General features: G+C 42.7%; 1 protein-coding gene across 1 annotated transcript in view; it reads right to left on the bottom strand.

The window, feature by feature from the left end:
• Positions 1–261: 261 nt before the first annotated feature.
• Positions 262–16,552, bottom strand: part of LOC138977892 (chordin-like) — a 114,923-nt gene continuing 98,632 nt past the window's right edge. The window contains exons 18-28 of the mRNA XM_070350500.1: positions 16,236–16,337; positions 15,892–15,988; positions 14,844–14,965; positions 12,758–12,863; positions 12,126–12,188; positions 11,514–11,611; positions 10,696–10,789; positions 8,650–8,703; positions 7,829–7,926; positions 7,062–7,146; positions 262–5,182 (exon numbers count right to left, since the gene is read on the bottom strand). Of these exons, the coding sequence (XP_070206601.1) occupies positions 5,085–5,182; positions 7,062–7,146; positions 7,829–7,926; positions 8,650–8,703; positions 10,696–10,789; positions 11,514–11,611; positions 12,126–12,188; positions 12,758–12,863; positions 14,844–14,965; positions 15,892–15,988; positions 16,236–16,337 (1,017 nt within the window). The 3' untranslated portion in view covers positions 262–5,084. The remainder of the gene's footprint in view (positions 5,183–7,061; positions 7,147–7,828; positions 7,927–8,649; positions 8,704–10,695; positions 10,790–11,513; positions 11,612–12,125; positions 12,189–12,757; positions 12,864–14,843; positions 14,966–15,891; positions 15,989–16,235; positions 16,338–16,552) is intronic.

Here is a 16,552-nt window from a genome sequence, read left to right as displayed (position 1 = left end):
ATATTCGTGTCCATCCGTACACACACACACACTACACTAACACAAACAGAATCACACACTCACACGAAGCCATACACATACACACACACACACACACACACACACACACACACACACACACACACACACACACACACACACACACAGAAACGCACACACCGTGACATACACACACACACTCGATGTCACACACACACACTGACTGAGACAGTACAGAATTACACACACACACAGACACACACACACGTACGCACCAAACAGTTATATCACTTGTTTTATTCACATCTCTGTTCATTGTAAAAAGTTTACAAAAAGCCAGACTTTCAAGAACAATTCTAAAACAAAGGAGCGACACCCCAGTACACAAAACACATGGTCCGGTAAAACTTGTAAAACGTATTCAGCAATAATCACATCGCTGCCAGAACACAGATACAGAGTCAGCGCAAGCTCCAATCGATTAAAAATATGTGATTATGCTACAATTTAAACTGGTCGCGTCAGGAAAAATCATACTGCCATTTGGGCCTAAGCATAATAATTATGACACCGTAAAGAGCGTGGACGTGGTAAGTCGGTGGTAAGTCGATGACGTCACTTACACTCTAAAACGCGACGGAGCGAGAAGTAAGCATCATCCTTCATGAACGTAAATTACATAAAAGAGGCTAAAATGTATGTGATGGCAATGTGATCCAACTACTGATATTTTGGTCGCTCGATGCTTGAAGCATACCGGAACATACAACCAAACAAACCACTCTGTAAAATAGTAATTATTTCTCAGATAGTCTAAAATGACAGCGCATCTGTCTAAAACATTGTCCTCTAAAATAAAATAAACTACTCTTACAAATTTGAAACTAACAAGACTGTAAAGGAGATTATTCTCATGAAAATGTAGATTGTCCGATTTATTTCAGAAATAAAAAAGTAAAATCAGTACGAGGGTGTTTATTTTAGTCATGGTTGTTTCTCTGTCAGCTATTCTTTAAAGTAAAACGCAAAATGTGCAGACTGTAAGCGATGAAGCTTTTTAAAGGGTTACGTTCATGAACAAAATCACAAGCACAAATGTATCATACGTTATTCTAAGTGACGCGATTATATACAATCAACAGTAATAATTCGTAGTATACATTGTTAGATAAACCACAGGAGACATGTGTATGATTTAGATCTCTTTCATCTGTGAACACTTCTTTTGACAGTATATATAAACAGCTCAGGTGAAGGGGCGCTGTGCGCATTTATTGCCCACAGTATAATTTGACAAATTAATGTTAGAAGAAAAATCCAAAACTCGTAGAAAAATGAAAGAGATGAACGGGAAACAAAAGGCAATATGACTGTTAGCACAATAGCACAGCTAAGCAACATGCGTCCCGTAGGAACCAGGAACGCAGAGCTAAGATTGCATTGCGGACGAGAAACTGAAGCGGAAAAATTGGAGGTTAAGGCGGTGTGACTGACGTGTGAAGGAAGAGGACACAGACACACGCGTACACAGACACAGACACACGCACGCACGCACGCAAACACACACACGCACGCACGCACGCAAACACACACACGCACGCACGCACGCAAACACACACGCACGCACGCACGCCCAAACACACACGCATGCACACAGACATGTATAAACGCACGCACACATACATACAAACACATGCACACATACATACAAACACATGCACACACACACAAACTCTCTCTCTCTCAGTCTCTCTCTCAGTCTCTCTCTCTCTCTCTCTCAAGTCTCTCAGTCTCTCAGTCTGCATAGTACAATCATGTTGTTACAATGTACAGGTTTCCTTGCAAATTGATTGTCAGTGTTGAAGATGAACATCAAATAACAAATTCCAAAAAGAAAATCAGTTTTCTTATTTTTGAAGTGGTCCTGTTTTGTCGGGTTTTTGTGTCCAAAAATATGATCAATTAATTGTGTGGGGTTTTGTTTACTCTGTCTCCTTTATAATGGCATATTCTTTCCACTTGTCCAGTTTTCATTTCATTTATTAACAATTTCAATTACAAACTTCTGTAGTTTGAATCGCATAGATTTTCGTCCAACGTCAGCGCATTGCACCACACTACTATAATTCAAGTGTGAACGTGTTGTTTTTACAATTTTCCGCAGAATATTTAGGATTGTTCTGGTCTTCAAAAAAAGGTATACATTCTTCGTTTAAAAAGAAGCTGCATGCGTGCTTCAAAAAATCAGTTTTGTTTTGGCACGAAGTTTCAAGCAGACCATCCAATACCTCGGCGAAGGTTAGAGCTATCGCCAAAGGCTTATAAACAATTCGTAGTCCTTTTCCAAATTTATAAAAGCACACCACTTGTTCTCAGTCGCATAAATAACATATACAAGTGATATGAAACAAGTTCATATACAATTCAGCAACCTCATGTGGACCACGCCACCTCATACAACATAGTTATGAGCATACATACAATCATTCGTCGTGTACATCGGATCTCTGTGTTAAAAATTGGGATTAAAAATTGCAACACCATAAACAACAAAACGTTAAATCTTTTTCTGCTCTTCTCAGGAGCATAGAACACAGCAACGACCGACAACAAAGCAAATTACATTTGCTGCATTAAGTATAAATGTACAATTAAGTGTTACCCCTCTGACTTTTGTTAGTCTTATATACAATTAAAGACATCGCGCACGTGCATTCAATAGTGCATGTGTAACAGGTCATGCATTACAGAAACGGATGGTGAAATGTGTCATCTTTCTAGCACTGCTTCAGGATATAAATATTCATGATTATCATTCCCGCCATATCTCCAATGGCAGCTTCTGTAACATGTTCAAATACAGCTGTTTACTGTGTCTTCTTTGTACAATTAGTGTCGATGAGAAAACACGAACATCGGTCTCCACACACTGAGACTCGACAAGGGTAAGCTATATATTATTCTTGGCAAAAGTTGTCATGGTCCAAGGGTCATGACACAAAACTGTCGTGGCTGCAAAAAACGTTTGTTGGGCAGACGCCAAAGTTGGTGCGGGTTTAAGGCACGATGTCTCAGCGGTTAATTTAAATTGACTTTACGGCAAAGCTGTGAATTCTGGTACCACGGACTGCTTTGACCATTGCCCGCCTTGCAGTCTGTACATTAACAAAGCCATTGCAGAATCATCTGGGTGGTTGAAAGCCGAATTACAATTTATTGCAGCATTTTTGTTAACCTGCCCATGCAGTCTTCCCTGACATATGTCAGCCGTACAGTCTTCCCTGACATATGCCAGCCGTCCAGTCTTCCCTGACATATGCCAGCCGTACAGTCTTCCCTGACATATGTCAGCCGTACAGTCTTCCCTGACATATGTCAGCCGTACAGTCTTCCCTGACATATGTCAGCCGTACAGTCTTCCCTGACATATGTCAGCCGTACAGTCTTCCCTGACATATGTCAGCCGTACAGTCTTCCCTGACATATGTCAGCCGTACAGTCTTCCCTGACATATGCCAGCCGTCCAGTCTTCCCTGACATATGCCAGCCGTGCAGTCTTCTCTGACATATGCCAGCCGTACAGTCTTCCCTGACATATGCCAGCCGTACAGTCTTCCCTGACATATGCCAGCCGTGCAGTGAGTCTCCACTTCCAAAAAGCGGGCGTAGAACCAAACGGTTGAATCCTTGTTCATCAACACAACAGCATTATCTTCCTGATGAAAGTATGCATCCCAATATTGTTTTGAAGATGGAGGGTTTGAAGGTACTGTTAGTTCTTATTGTCAGTCACAAAAGTAATGGTGGATTCTGTCAATCACAAACAGTGTATCTTCTCAGTCACAAAAATGTGGATCTTCTTATTTGCACGAGTGGATCGCCTCAGACACAAACAGTGGATCTTGTCGGTCACAGTGTTTTGTCAGTCACTAAAATGTGGATCTTCTTATTTACACAAGTGGATCTCCTTAGTCACAACCAGTGGATCTTGTCGGTCACAGTGTGTTTTGTCAGTCAAGAAAAAAAACGATCTTCTTATTCGCACAACAGAATCTCCACAGCCAGAAACAGTGGATCTCTCCCAACACGAACAGTATGTCGTCTCAATGACACATTTCGTGAGCGGTGATACGATCATCTGTGCGAATTGTGTCAGCTATGTTCACGTGCAGCGGTTGACAATTGTAGGTTGTGCACAAACATCCCCCGTCGGTTTCAAAAACACATCTCGCTGGCTCAATCTGGTAGGTATTGACACACACTCTCGCGACATTTGTGTTGTAAGCAACAAGTGAAAGTACAAGCTCGATCAGTCATTGTGCAATATTTGTCATTGTCTATGAGAAAAAAAACACGTATTTCAGTCGAGTTTCGTCGAAGTGCGTGTTGGCTCTTGCATGACAAAGGGTCACCAACGACACGTTTAAATATTGGTATCTGCACTCTTTGTGCTCTGTTTCTGATGCACATGGGTTTTTCTGTGCTTTTTTCTTAGGCAGTTTCAGTTGTGCGCAGGAACGGCACAGTACATATGCACATCGGGTCTCTTCTGCAAAACATCGCACAACATCACACAGTCAAAACATCGCACAACATCACACAGTCAAAACATCGCACAACATCACACAGTCAAAACATCGCACAACATCACACAGTCACGCCTTCTGCAGCGTGCCTTACAAACTGCAACCTCTCAGACAAAATAATAATAAGTGACAGAGATTTTCTTTTCAGAACCTGCCCAAACTCATGTCACTTCTCGCAGTCATGTCACTTCTCGCAGTCATGTCACTTCTCGCAGTCATGTCAAGTATTTCCAGCAGCAACAACTCATAATGAGTTACTTTTTCTTTAGCTGCATATTTGTGGGCAAACACGTATGTTCGTTTCTCCAAACGAAATCAATAATGTTCACTGCATGAGTCTTTTGTCCTGCAGAAAGACAGTCCTCATCCTCTCTGTTTTCGTATACAAGGCAGTTTCTTCACAACCTAGACAGAATCACATAAAATGCGAATCGTTGGAAAATCCAACGCAGTGCTTGTTTTCCTTTCAGCAGCTCTGACGTTGATTGTGACGTCATTCCATGACGCGCTTCTCGACTCCTACGTCAGAGGAAAGTCCGCCCTTTGACCAATCGTGCTCCTGGATGGCTTCTTGTCTTGGGCTTCTTTGACGTCCGTTTTTTCCGCTCGCTTCTCCTCTGTAAACAAATTCAAAGATGTTTGACTTAAAATGGTTCAAATAATGATTCTAGTTGCTCCGACCACCCTAGGGACATTCTAAGATAAGTCACATGATCATTTTTTTAATTTTTTCTTCTTCTGTCTTCAAATCAATCGAATCAAGTTAACTTTATTATATCAATCTGAGAAATTACATTACATTTCTTAGATTGAGATAATACAGTCTTCTTCTTCTTGTCGTTCGCCTTTACACTTGGAGTGCAGCTCTGGAAATGAAGTCAGTGGTGTTATGTAGAGCCTCCTCAGGTCCATGCAGCTTAGATGTTATAGTTCATTTGATTTGATTGTATTGCCTCTTGTTTGTCAGCTCTAAAGGTCGTTAGGTCAATTAGGTCAGTTAGGTTAGGTATCTTTTGAATGTTTTGTTTGTCCTGAGTTAAACGCTCTTTTTGTACTCTTGGTTCAAATTCTTCAATCAATCAATCAATCAATAGGAGGCTTATATCGCGCATATTCCGTGGGTACAGTTCTAGGCGCTCTGCAATGATGCCGTGTGAGATGAAATTTTATACGGCCAGTAGATTGCAGCCATTTCGGCGCATATTTACCTTTCACGGCCTATTATTCCAAGTCACACGGGTATAGGTAGACAATTATTAACTGTGCCTAAGCAATTTTGCCAGGAAAGACCCTTTTGTCAATCGTGGGATCTTTAACGTGCATACCCCAATGTAGTGTACACGGGGGGTGTTCGGACACCGAAGAGAGTCTGCACACAAAGTTGACTATGAGAAATAAATTTCCGCCGAACGTGGCTTTGAACTCACGCTGACAGCGGCCAACTGAATACAAATCCAGCGCGCTACCAACTGAACTATATCCCCGCCCTTCTTCTTCAGCGTTCCAGAAATTCTGGTGACGTGTGAGCTCGTTTGCTCGTTTGTGTTCCCCACACTTTACTCTGAGAGCATAGTCAGCTTCACTCTGCTTTCGTTGGGAAGGCATGCTGGGTTTGTTCGTGTTTCCATAACCCACCGAACTCCGATGTGGATTACAGGATATTTTCCGAGCGCACTTGGTCTTGTGCTTGCGTGTACACACGAAGGGGGATAAGTCACTAGCAGGTCTGCACAAATGTTGACATGGGAGATGGGAAAAATCTCCACTCTTAACCCACCAGGCGGCAGCGACCGGGATTCGAACTCACGACCTCCCGATTAGGAGGCCGACGTCTTACCACTGAGCCACTTCGCCCGTCCTTGGTTCAAGTAATTATCAGGTCAACCGAGGTCAGATTGGCTTTCTGAGAAAAAATTGGCAGCTGGCGATTTTCTGATGCCTGTACAATGACTTTACTTGCGTGAAAGTTGTATGTGAAAGACAGTATGGAGAAGAACAATTGCATGTAGAAGAAGAATGTGTCTGTAGTTTGTTTTGGGGGGAGGGGGGGGGGGGGGCAGAGAGAGGGAGAGAGAGAACACTAAATTGACTCTATGCGAACAACTGCCACACAGAATGTTGTTGCTGTAGTTGATGTTTGATGTTGTTGGAGTTGGAGCGGGGTGAGGGGAGAGAGGAGAGACTACGGCGTGCCTATTGCTGCTTTCTCTTTACAAACATTGACTTACACCCCGAACTGAGATGTTCCATTTTACAAGCATTGACTTACACCCCCAACTGAGATGTTCCACTTTACAAACATTGACTTACACCCCGAACTGAGATGTTCCATTTTACAAGCATTGACTTACACCCCCAACTGAGATGTTCCACTTTACAAACATTGACTTACACCCCGAACTGAGATGTTCCATTTTTGAACATCATGGTACATCATTCTTCTAGCAAAACGTGCCCTCTTGGCAAACACTAGTACATGTCAAAGTGAATTCTCACCGGGACAATGCTTGCAGCACTTGCTGTAGTTCCTGTCAGTCTTGCATTTCTTGGGGCAGCGGATCTTGCACTTGACCTCTCCATTCTGAAACAACCACACTCGTCATACAAATAACGCTGTGTGTGTGTGTGTGTGTGTATTTATCGCATTTTTACTGATCACATGACAAAAACAGCGCTTGTCATTGTCGTGTGTGTGTGTGTGTGTGTGTGTGTGTGTGTGTGTTAGTGTGTGTGTGTGTGTGTGATAGTGTGTGCGTGTGTGTGTGTGTTAGTGTGTGCGTGTGCGTGTGTTAGTGTGTGTGTGTGTGTGTTAGTGTGTGTGTGTGTGTGTGTGTGTGTGTGTGTGAGTGTGTGTGTTAGTGTGTGTGTGTGTTAGTGTGTGTGTGTTAGTGTGTGTGTTAATGTGTGTGTGTTAGTGTGTTTGTGCGTGTTAGTGTGTCAGTGTGTGTTAGTGTGTGTGTTTGTGCGTGTTAGTGTGTGTGTGTTAGTGTGTGTATGTGCGTGTATGTGTTAGTGTGTGTGTGTGTTAGTGTGTGTGTGTGTGTGTTAGTTAGTGTGTATGTATGTGTGTGTGTGTGTGTGTATGTGTTTGTATGTGTGTGTGTGTGTTAGTGTGTGTGTGTGTGTATGTGTGTGTGTTTGTGAGAGAGAGATTGCGCGTGCGAACGTGCGTGTGTGTGTTTGTGTGCGTGCGTGCGTGCGTGCGTGCGGCTTGCGGCGTGCGTGTTGGTGTGTGTGTGTTTACATGCATTGTCCAAACCTACCCTGCATCTGCAGCGCGCGCAGCGAGTGTCTCCGTTGGGCGATGCGGGTGGTCTCCACTTGGCGCGGTGGTCATAGGTCTTGCCCCCAAACGTACAGCCTGCACGCCACACCAACACGCACATCATCACAGGTTCAAACCCAGTTTCTGATCGGTTAAAATCTAGTTTCTCTGATCAGCTAAAATCTTGTTTCTTTTATCAGTTAATGTCTAATTTCTCTGTTCAGTTAAAGTCTAGTTTCTCTGTTCAGTTAAAGTCTAGTTTCTCTGTTCAGTTAAAGTCTAGTTTCTCTGTTCAGTTAAAGTCTTGTTTCTCTGTTCAGTTAAAATCTAGTTTCTCTGTTCAGTTAAAGTCTTGTTTCTCTGTTCAGTTAAAATCTAGTTTCTCTGTTCAGTTAAAGTCTTGTTTCTTTGTTCAGTTAAAGTCTTGTTTCTCTGTTCAGTTAAAGTCAAGTTTCTCTGTTCAGCTAAAGTTTTCTATAACACGCCGTGTGTAAAGCGAACCGTAAATGTTCACATTCCAAGTCCTTGGACTATTTCCTTTAGATATCTACACATTGACACACTCACAAACACAAACAGATTCAAACAGAGACAAATACACAGACTGACAGACAGACACACGCACGGACACTCACACTAACATACAAACGCACACACTCGTTCTCTCTCTCTCTGTCTTCTCTCTCTCTGTCTCTGTACCTCTGTCTCTGTACCTCTGTCTCTGTACCTCTCTCTCTCTCTCTCTCTCTCTCTCTCTCTCTCTCTCTCTCTCTCTCTCTCTCTTTTTTTTCACACAGAAAACAGAGTAACAGTGCTTACTTTTCTTTTTGCGTTCACTTTTCTTGACGGTTTCAGCCTCCTTGGGTTGGTTAGCTGTGAACATCAGTTATGTCATTCAAAACACTGAATGTACACAAAAAGAGGACAATTTATAATGTTGGATTATTAATGAGATGGGGATGATTATAATGATGCTATGGATTTTCAATTTGATATAAGACTACGTGACAGGGCAGCACTCAACGCTTACTTTCATAATGCATCCTGGCGTCAACCAGGCCCGAGAACTGCTGCACTTGCGGTGTTGGTCAGGTAAACAGAACCTAAGCACCCTCAAAGTCGCATTCGTGAAGTGAATGACACTCGGCTGTGCGATCCCAGCCTTCCCATAGGAACCATAGCACTTCCACTCTGGGTAGGAGCCGGCTGTGTGATCCCAGCCTTCCCATAGGAACCATAGCACTTCCACTCTGGGTAGGAGCCAGCCGTAGCCTGTGATGGGATTCGAACCCACGACCTCCCGGCCCGCAGCCCGATGCGCTAACCACTGCGCTACGGGGGCCGGTCATATTCATAAAAATTAATTACAATGCTAAGAAATAAAACTGGCTAACTCAAGCTCAGTAGCCAAATAATGTACTAACAAGTGTATTCCTAAGAACACAAATATATTGGTCACTTGTTGTGTTTGCTGTCTTGCTTTCTTTGTTCCAACAACAACAATGGTCAACTGGTTATGTTTCGTCACTCGGCAATCGGTCGTCAATTAGTATATGTACACAACAACAATGGTTAACTGGTTATGTTTCGTCACTCGGCAATCGGTCGTCAATTAGTATATGTACACAACAACAATGGTTAACTGGTTATGTTTCGTCACTCGGCAATCGGTCGTCAATTAGTATATGTACACAACAACAATGGTCAACTGGTTATGTTTCATCACGCGGCAATCGGTCGTCAATTAGTATATGTACACAACAACAATGGTCAACTGGTTATGTTTCGTCACGCGGCAATCGGTCGTCAATTAGTATATGTACACAACAACAATGGTCAACTGGTTATGTTTCATCACGCGGCAATCGCTCGTCAATTAGTATATGTACACAACAACAATGGTCAACTGGTTATGTTTCGTCACGCGGCAATCGGTCGTCAATTAGTATATGTACACAACAACAATGGTCAACTGGTTATGTTTCATCACGTGGCAATCGGTCGTCAATTAGTATATGTACACAACAACAATGGTCAACTGGTTATGTTTCGTCACGCGGCAATCGGTCGTCAATTAGTATATGTACACAACAACAATGGTCAACTGGTTATGTTTCATCACGCGGCAATCGGTCGTCAATTAGTATATATACACAACAACAATGGTCAACTGGTTATGTTTCGTCACGCGGCAATCGGTCGTCAATTAGTATATGTACACAACAACAATGGTCAACTGGTTATGTTTCATCACGCGGCAATCGGTCGTCAATTAGTATATGTACACAACAACAATGGTCAACTGGTTATGTTTCGTCACGCGGCAATCGGTCGTCAATTAGTATATGTACACAACAACAATGGTCAACTGGTTATGTTTCGTCACGCGGCAATCGGTCGTCAATTAGTATATGTACACAACAACAATGGTCAACTGGTTATGTTTCGTCACGCGGCAATCGGTCGTCAATTAGTATATGTACACAACAACAATGGTCAACTGGTTATGTTTCGTCACGCGGCAATCGGTCGTCAATTAGTATATGTACACAACAACAATGGTCAACTGGTTATGTTTCGTCACGCGGCAATCGGTCGTCAATTAGTATATGTACACAACAACAATGGTCAACTGGTTATGTTTCGTCACGCAGCAATCGGTCGTCAATTAGTATATGTACACAACAACAATGGTCAACTGGTTATGTTTCATCACTCGGCAATCGGTCGTCAATTAGTATATGTACACAACAACAATGGTCAACTGGTTATGTTTCGTCACTCGGCAATCGGTCGTCAATTAGTATATGTACACATCATAAAATGAATAGACAAATAAATGACAGGAATGAGATGTTGACTCACGATCACACTCATCGCAGCAGGCTCCTTTGGGTCTGATCGTCTTCTTGCATCTCAATGCGGGGCAATCTGTTCTCCCACAATCAAACTTGCCGCCCTGAAATACAAACCATACCATCTTTTTGAACAAACGAAACGTTGACTAACCATGCATCACGTAATACAATTGTAAGAACAGCTAACAAACATGACACCCATCACCAAGCACCCGGGAAAATGTTTAACACAAATTATGCAAAATCGTGCAACCTGCATGCTTATCGCAAGAAAAACCTCTGGAGGTTTGAAAATACCGAAATTGGCAAAACGATCTAAAGCCAGCTAAAGGAGAAAACTGTCATAATCTGATTGGTAAGCGAACAAAGTCAGTTTCATGGCCTCGTGTGTCGTGTGGGTCAATATCAGCAAAGTGCTCTTTATGGACAAATGAATAATAAATCTAAACAAGAAAATGACAAAATGATTGTAAGTAAGATGAACAAAGTTACGAAACCAGAACAATCTATACTCACCAATACGAGGCAAGCACACACATAACTGTCATTTATGCATGCATCAAAACTGTTGAATATTTATAAAAAGTACTTCTACTGGCACAAAAATTGAAACCTAAGTAATATAAATGCATCAAAGCATCAGAGGCAAAACGCAAGCTGCATGAATACAATCAGCCTGCTACAAACAAATAGTGCAGAGTGCTACAAACAAATAGTGCAGAGTGCTACAAACAAATAGTGCAGAGTGCTACAAACAAATAGTGCAGAGTGCTACAAACAAATAGTGCAGAGTGCTACAAACAAATAGTGCAGAGTGCTACGTACGGCGCAGTTACAGACGAAGCACTTCAAGTGTCCGAAAGGCTTGACCCTCGGATGCCACGTCTCTCCGTCCACCTTCCAATGACCCAGGAAATTGCACGCTGCAAACAGAGCACAGGAACATGTATGGTGAAAACTCTGTTAGTAGCCAAAGTTAAAACACGCATGAAATAAAGAGTAGAGAATGCGAGGCTGGTGCGCACCTGCTTTACAGTTATAGGCACAGTCCTTTAGTCATTGCAAATATATATAATACATAATTTCTTTGTTAATATCTTGTGTGGTTTAAAATTGGGATATCACCGCACGGCCATCTTATTTTAGGGTTGCTTCCCTTTACCAGGGTGAAGCGTAGTACAGCGTTCTAGCACTTTAAACTGAAGTCAATTGCTATAATTATGTGAGTTGGGATAAGATATGTAATTTAATTGGGATACCACCACATAAAAGCAGCGGTGACAATGTGTACACACATACAACTTGGAATACAGTCTTGACAAAACTTAGTCTTTGCCCTTTCCCAGAGCAGCAATAGCGCCCCCCGGTCACCACTACCCCTCCCCCCTCCCCCCTTGCAAAAAAAAAAAGAACAGACTGAATGATCATTGTTCCTACCTCCTTCCATGTCAATATCAAGTTGAGGTCGGTCGAGTTCTGATGTGTCTCTCTCGAGTTTTGCTGAAATGAAAGTAAAGTATACAGTCTAGAACCATCCTGCTTGCTGCCGCGCGAGCAGAGAACATTTTCCCTCTTTATCTTCACTGCGCTGGCTGCAAAACCCCTCCACGCGGAGGTGTTTTCAGACACAGGGTGTATAGTATGCTTGTATAACGGTGCAACAGCTCAGGCAAAAAAGTGACATATGGGTAGGTATAAACAACGTGAGTTTTTAATGTCATGAACTAGATTAAATCATACTGTGTAACAAGGAAACATTTATTTATCTGTATTATTTAGTTTAGAAATTTCAATCTTCTGAATGCAAATGTGCCTAGAACCCAGGTTTCAGGCAATTCAGCTCAGAATGTACGGGTTTTACAGGAATTACTGACATGGATACAGAGCTGTACGCAAAAAAATCTGCTGAGTTTTCATTTCACAAAACCATTTGATTTGTGGATAAATTTGACCCCCTTGGAGGCTCAAAACGAAAATATGAGTCAATCGTTATCTGCGGAGCTTAAAAGTGATTCGTACGACGTTTCATATGCAGAAGTTATGAATAGAAGAAGCGTTGCTATACTCACGTCCACAAACATTACAGCAGTCTTCCTTGTTGAGTCGAATCAGCTCATGACCCGGACAGTCCAGTTTGGGACACGCTACCCTACCGCACTCTACTGTGTCGCCCTCCTGGAGAGAAACAGTTCTGTTATAGGCCACATGTACCAATCAATCAATCAAGGACAGTCACGTTTGGGACACGCTACCCTACCGCACTCTACTGTGTCGCCCTCCTGGAGAGAAACAGTTCTGTTATAGGCCACATGTACCAATCAATCAATCAAGGACAGTCACGTTTGGGACACGCTACCCTACCGCACTCTACTGTGTCGCCCTCCTGGAGAGAAACAGTTCTGTTATAGGCCACATGTACCAATCAATCAATCAAGGACAGTCACGCTTGGGACACGCTACCCTACCACACTCTACTGTGTCGCCCTCCTGTAGAGAAACAGTTCTGTTATAGGCCACATGTTGATGTACCAATCAATCAATCAAGGACAGTCCAGTTTGGAACACGCTACCCTACCACACTCTACTGTGTCGCCCTCCTGGAGAGAAACAGTTCTGTTATAGGCCACATGTTGATGTACCAATCAATCAATCAAGGACAGTCACGCTTGGGACACACTACCCTACCACACTCTACTGTGTCGCCCTCCTGGAAAAAAAAGAAGAAAAAAGCCGGTTTGAGACACGCTGTTTCCTACAACAATCCATACTGATGGCCTCCTAAACAATGGCAGAATGACCGAGGTCGCGTACGTGCCACAGTGGTGCTTGGGGTGGGACATGGATACCGTGTCTGAGTCTGCAAATAAAGTTGTCCCTCTTCTGCCCTCGCCTCTATTCAAACCCGTGACCCTAGGATCACAAGTCAAGGGCTCCACACACTGAGCTACCCTGGCCCCTGCAAGGCCTCGCAAGTCAAGTGAAAAACAAATCCAGGGCAATCACTGACCTCAGGTATTTCCCAGCAGGTTGAGATTAAATATAATCTTACATTCTCATCTATGTAAAATAATTATGAAATATTATGAAAGTTAAGTGTTGATGTTATCATAATTATGTTCGCCATGTTGTAATCGTGAATGTGTATTGCTTATCGTTTTTAGAACGTGTCCATAAGCAGTCTGCTTGTTATCGTTCCATTCATGTTGTTTCTGTTAAACGATTGTACATATCAAAACAAGTCGCGTAAGGCGAAAATACAACATTTAGTCAAGTAGCTGTCGAATTCACAGAATGAAACTGAACGCAATGCAACGCAGCAAGACCGTATACTCGTAGCATCGTCAGTCCACCGCGCACGGCAAAGGCAGTGAAATTGACAAGAAGAGCGGGGTAGTAGTTGCGCTGAGAAGGATAGCACGCTTTTCTGTACCTCTCTTCGTTTTAACTTTCTGAGCGTGTTTTTAATCCAAACATATCATATCTATATGTTTTTGGAATCAGGAACCGACAAGGAATAAGATGAAAGTGTTTTTAAATTGATTTCGAAAATTTAATTTTGATAATAATTTTTATATATTTAATTTTCAGAGCTTGTTTTTAATCCAAATATAACATATTTATATATTTTTGGAATCAGCAAATGATGGAAAATAAGATGAACGTAAATTTGGATCGTTTTATAAAAGAAATAATTTTTTTACAATTTTCACATTTTTAATGACCAAAGTCATTAATTAATTTTTAAGCCACCACGCTGAAATGCAATACCGAAGTCCGGGCTTTGTCGAACAATACTTGACCAAAATGTCAACCAATTTGGTTGAAAAATGAGGGCGTGACAGTGCCGCCTCAACTTTCACGAAAAGCCGGATATGACGTCATCAAAGACATTTATCAAAAAAATGAAAAAAACGTATGGGGATATCATACCCAGGAACTTTCATGTCAAATTTCATAAAGATCGGTCCAGTAGTTTGGTCTGAATCGCTCTACACACACGCACACACACACACACACACACACACACACACACACACACACACACATACATACACCACGACCCTCGTCTCGATTCCCCCCTCGATGTTAAAACATTTAGTCATAACTTGACTAAATGTAATGAATAAATAAAACACGCTTAACCCAATCACGTACCTTACATGTGCAGACGGCGCACTTTGCGAATCCCTTGAGGGGCAGGAAGGGGTGCCAGGTGTGGTGAAGCGGGTACCGTCTCGGGTCCTCGTCCATCTCGCACTGCTCTGACCACGTCTCACCTAACAAACACAATCAACAGTAAGATTACAACATTTTTCGTCAACTGTTTTTTTTTTAATTATTCAGCTGCTGTATTCTCTAAAAGGCCATGCAAATTCTTCTTCTGCGTTCGTGGGCTGAAACTCCCAGGTAAACTCGTGTTTTTGCACGAGTGGGTTTTTACGTGTATGACCGTTTTTACCCCGCGTGCCGGGTATTTTCGTGTTTCTATAACCCATCGAACTCTGACATGAAGTACAGGATCTTTTCCGTGCGCACTTGGTCTTGTGCTTGCGTGTACACACGAAGGGGGTTAAGGCACTAGCAGGTCTGCACATAAGTTGACCTGGGAGATCGGAAAAATCTCCACCTTAACCCACCAGGCGTGTCCGGGATTCAAACCCTCGACCTTCCGCTTTGGAGGCCGGCATCTTACCACCTAGCCATTGCGCCCGTCCACACGCACATTCAAACCAATCAGAAGAAAACTTCTTAAAAAAAAGTGAGCGTCATTTTGTTGTCATGCGACCAAAAAGGCCTTTTTTAGCATATGCCAGCAAAACCAACAGAAAAGCTAAAAGTGTCCATATGCTTTCTTTACGGCAAAAAAATAGGAGCATCTGTAACCCAAAACATATAAAGACATTTTGCTTGTTATTGTTTTTAACAACTCTGCAACCAATACATGGATATATATAAGACCGATGCAACTTGTTGTCCTTTCTCAGTTTACAAGTCACGCACCATACATACAACCTGACATCCAGGTCTATCTTGGGAAAAAAAAGGTTCTAAAGAGCTCATATTTTTCCACATTCTTTACTTCAAATCTTGTTAAAAATGTGATCTCCTTTAAAAAGTTAGAAATCTTGTCCGGGGGGACATCCTGGATCAGCCGTATGACACAAAATGCCATTACAGACATGAAAACAGGTAGATGTGTTACCTGGACAGGTAGGGCAACACTGGTCCTCCAACAAGACGGGGTTATCGCAGGTGAGAGGGGGGCACGTCTTCTTGTGGCACACCGGGCTCCCTCCGTTCTGAATGGAGAAATAGACAAGGGTATTCAAGGTTATCACAGGTGAGAGGGGGCATGTCTTCTTGTGGCACACCGGACTCCCTCCGTTCTGAATAGAGAAATAGACAAGGGTATTCAAGGTTATCGCAGGTGAGAGGGGGGCACGTCTTCTTGTGGCACACCGGACTCCCTCCGTTCTGAATAGAGAAATAGACAAGGGTATTCAAGGTTATCGCAGGTGAGAGGGGGCACGTCTTCTTGTGGCACACCGGACTCCCTCCGTTCTGAATAGAGAAATAGACAAGGGTATTCAAGGTTATCGCAGGTGAGAGGGGGCACGTCTTCTTGTGGCACACCGGACTCCCTCCGTTCTGAATAGAGAAATAGACAAGGGTATTCAAGGTTATCGCAGGTGAGAGGGGGGCACGTCTTCTTGTGGCACACCGGACTCCCTCCGTTCTGAATGGAGAAATAGACAAGGGTATTAGCGACAGGTACAAGTTGTTGTAATCGGCATGACAAGAAAATTAGAGAGTGACAAAAGGTGACGTTTCTTGGACGTGTCACAAATGACATCACCAGTATA

This window comes from Littorina saxatilis, linkage group LG10 (assembly GCF_037325665.1).
Source record: "Littorina saxatilis isolate snail1 linkage group LG10, US_GU_Lsax_2.0, whole genome shotgun sequence".
NCBI classification, from domain to species: domain Eukaryota; kingdom Metazoa; phylum Mollusca; class Gastropoda; order Littorinimorpha; family Littorinidae; genus Littorina; species Littorina saxatilis.
Note: the sequence above shows the minus strand (reverse complement) of the source record. Positions and strands in the feature narration are given on the sequence as shown.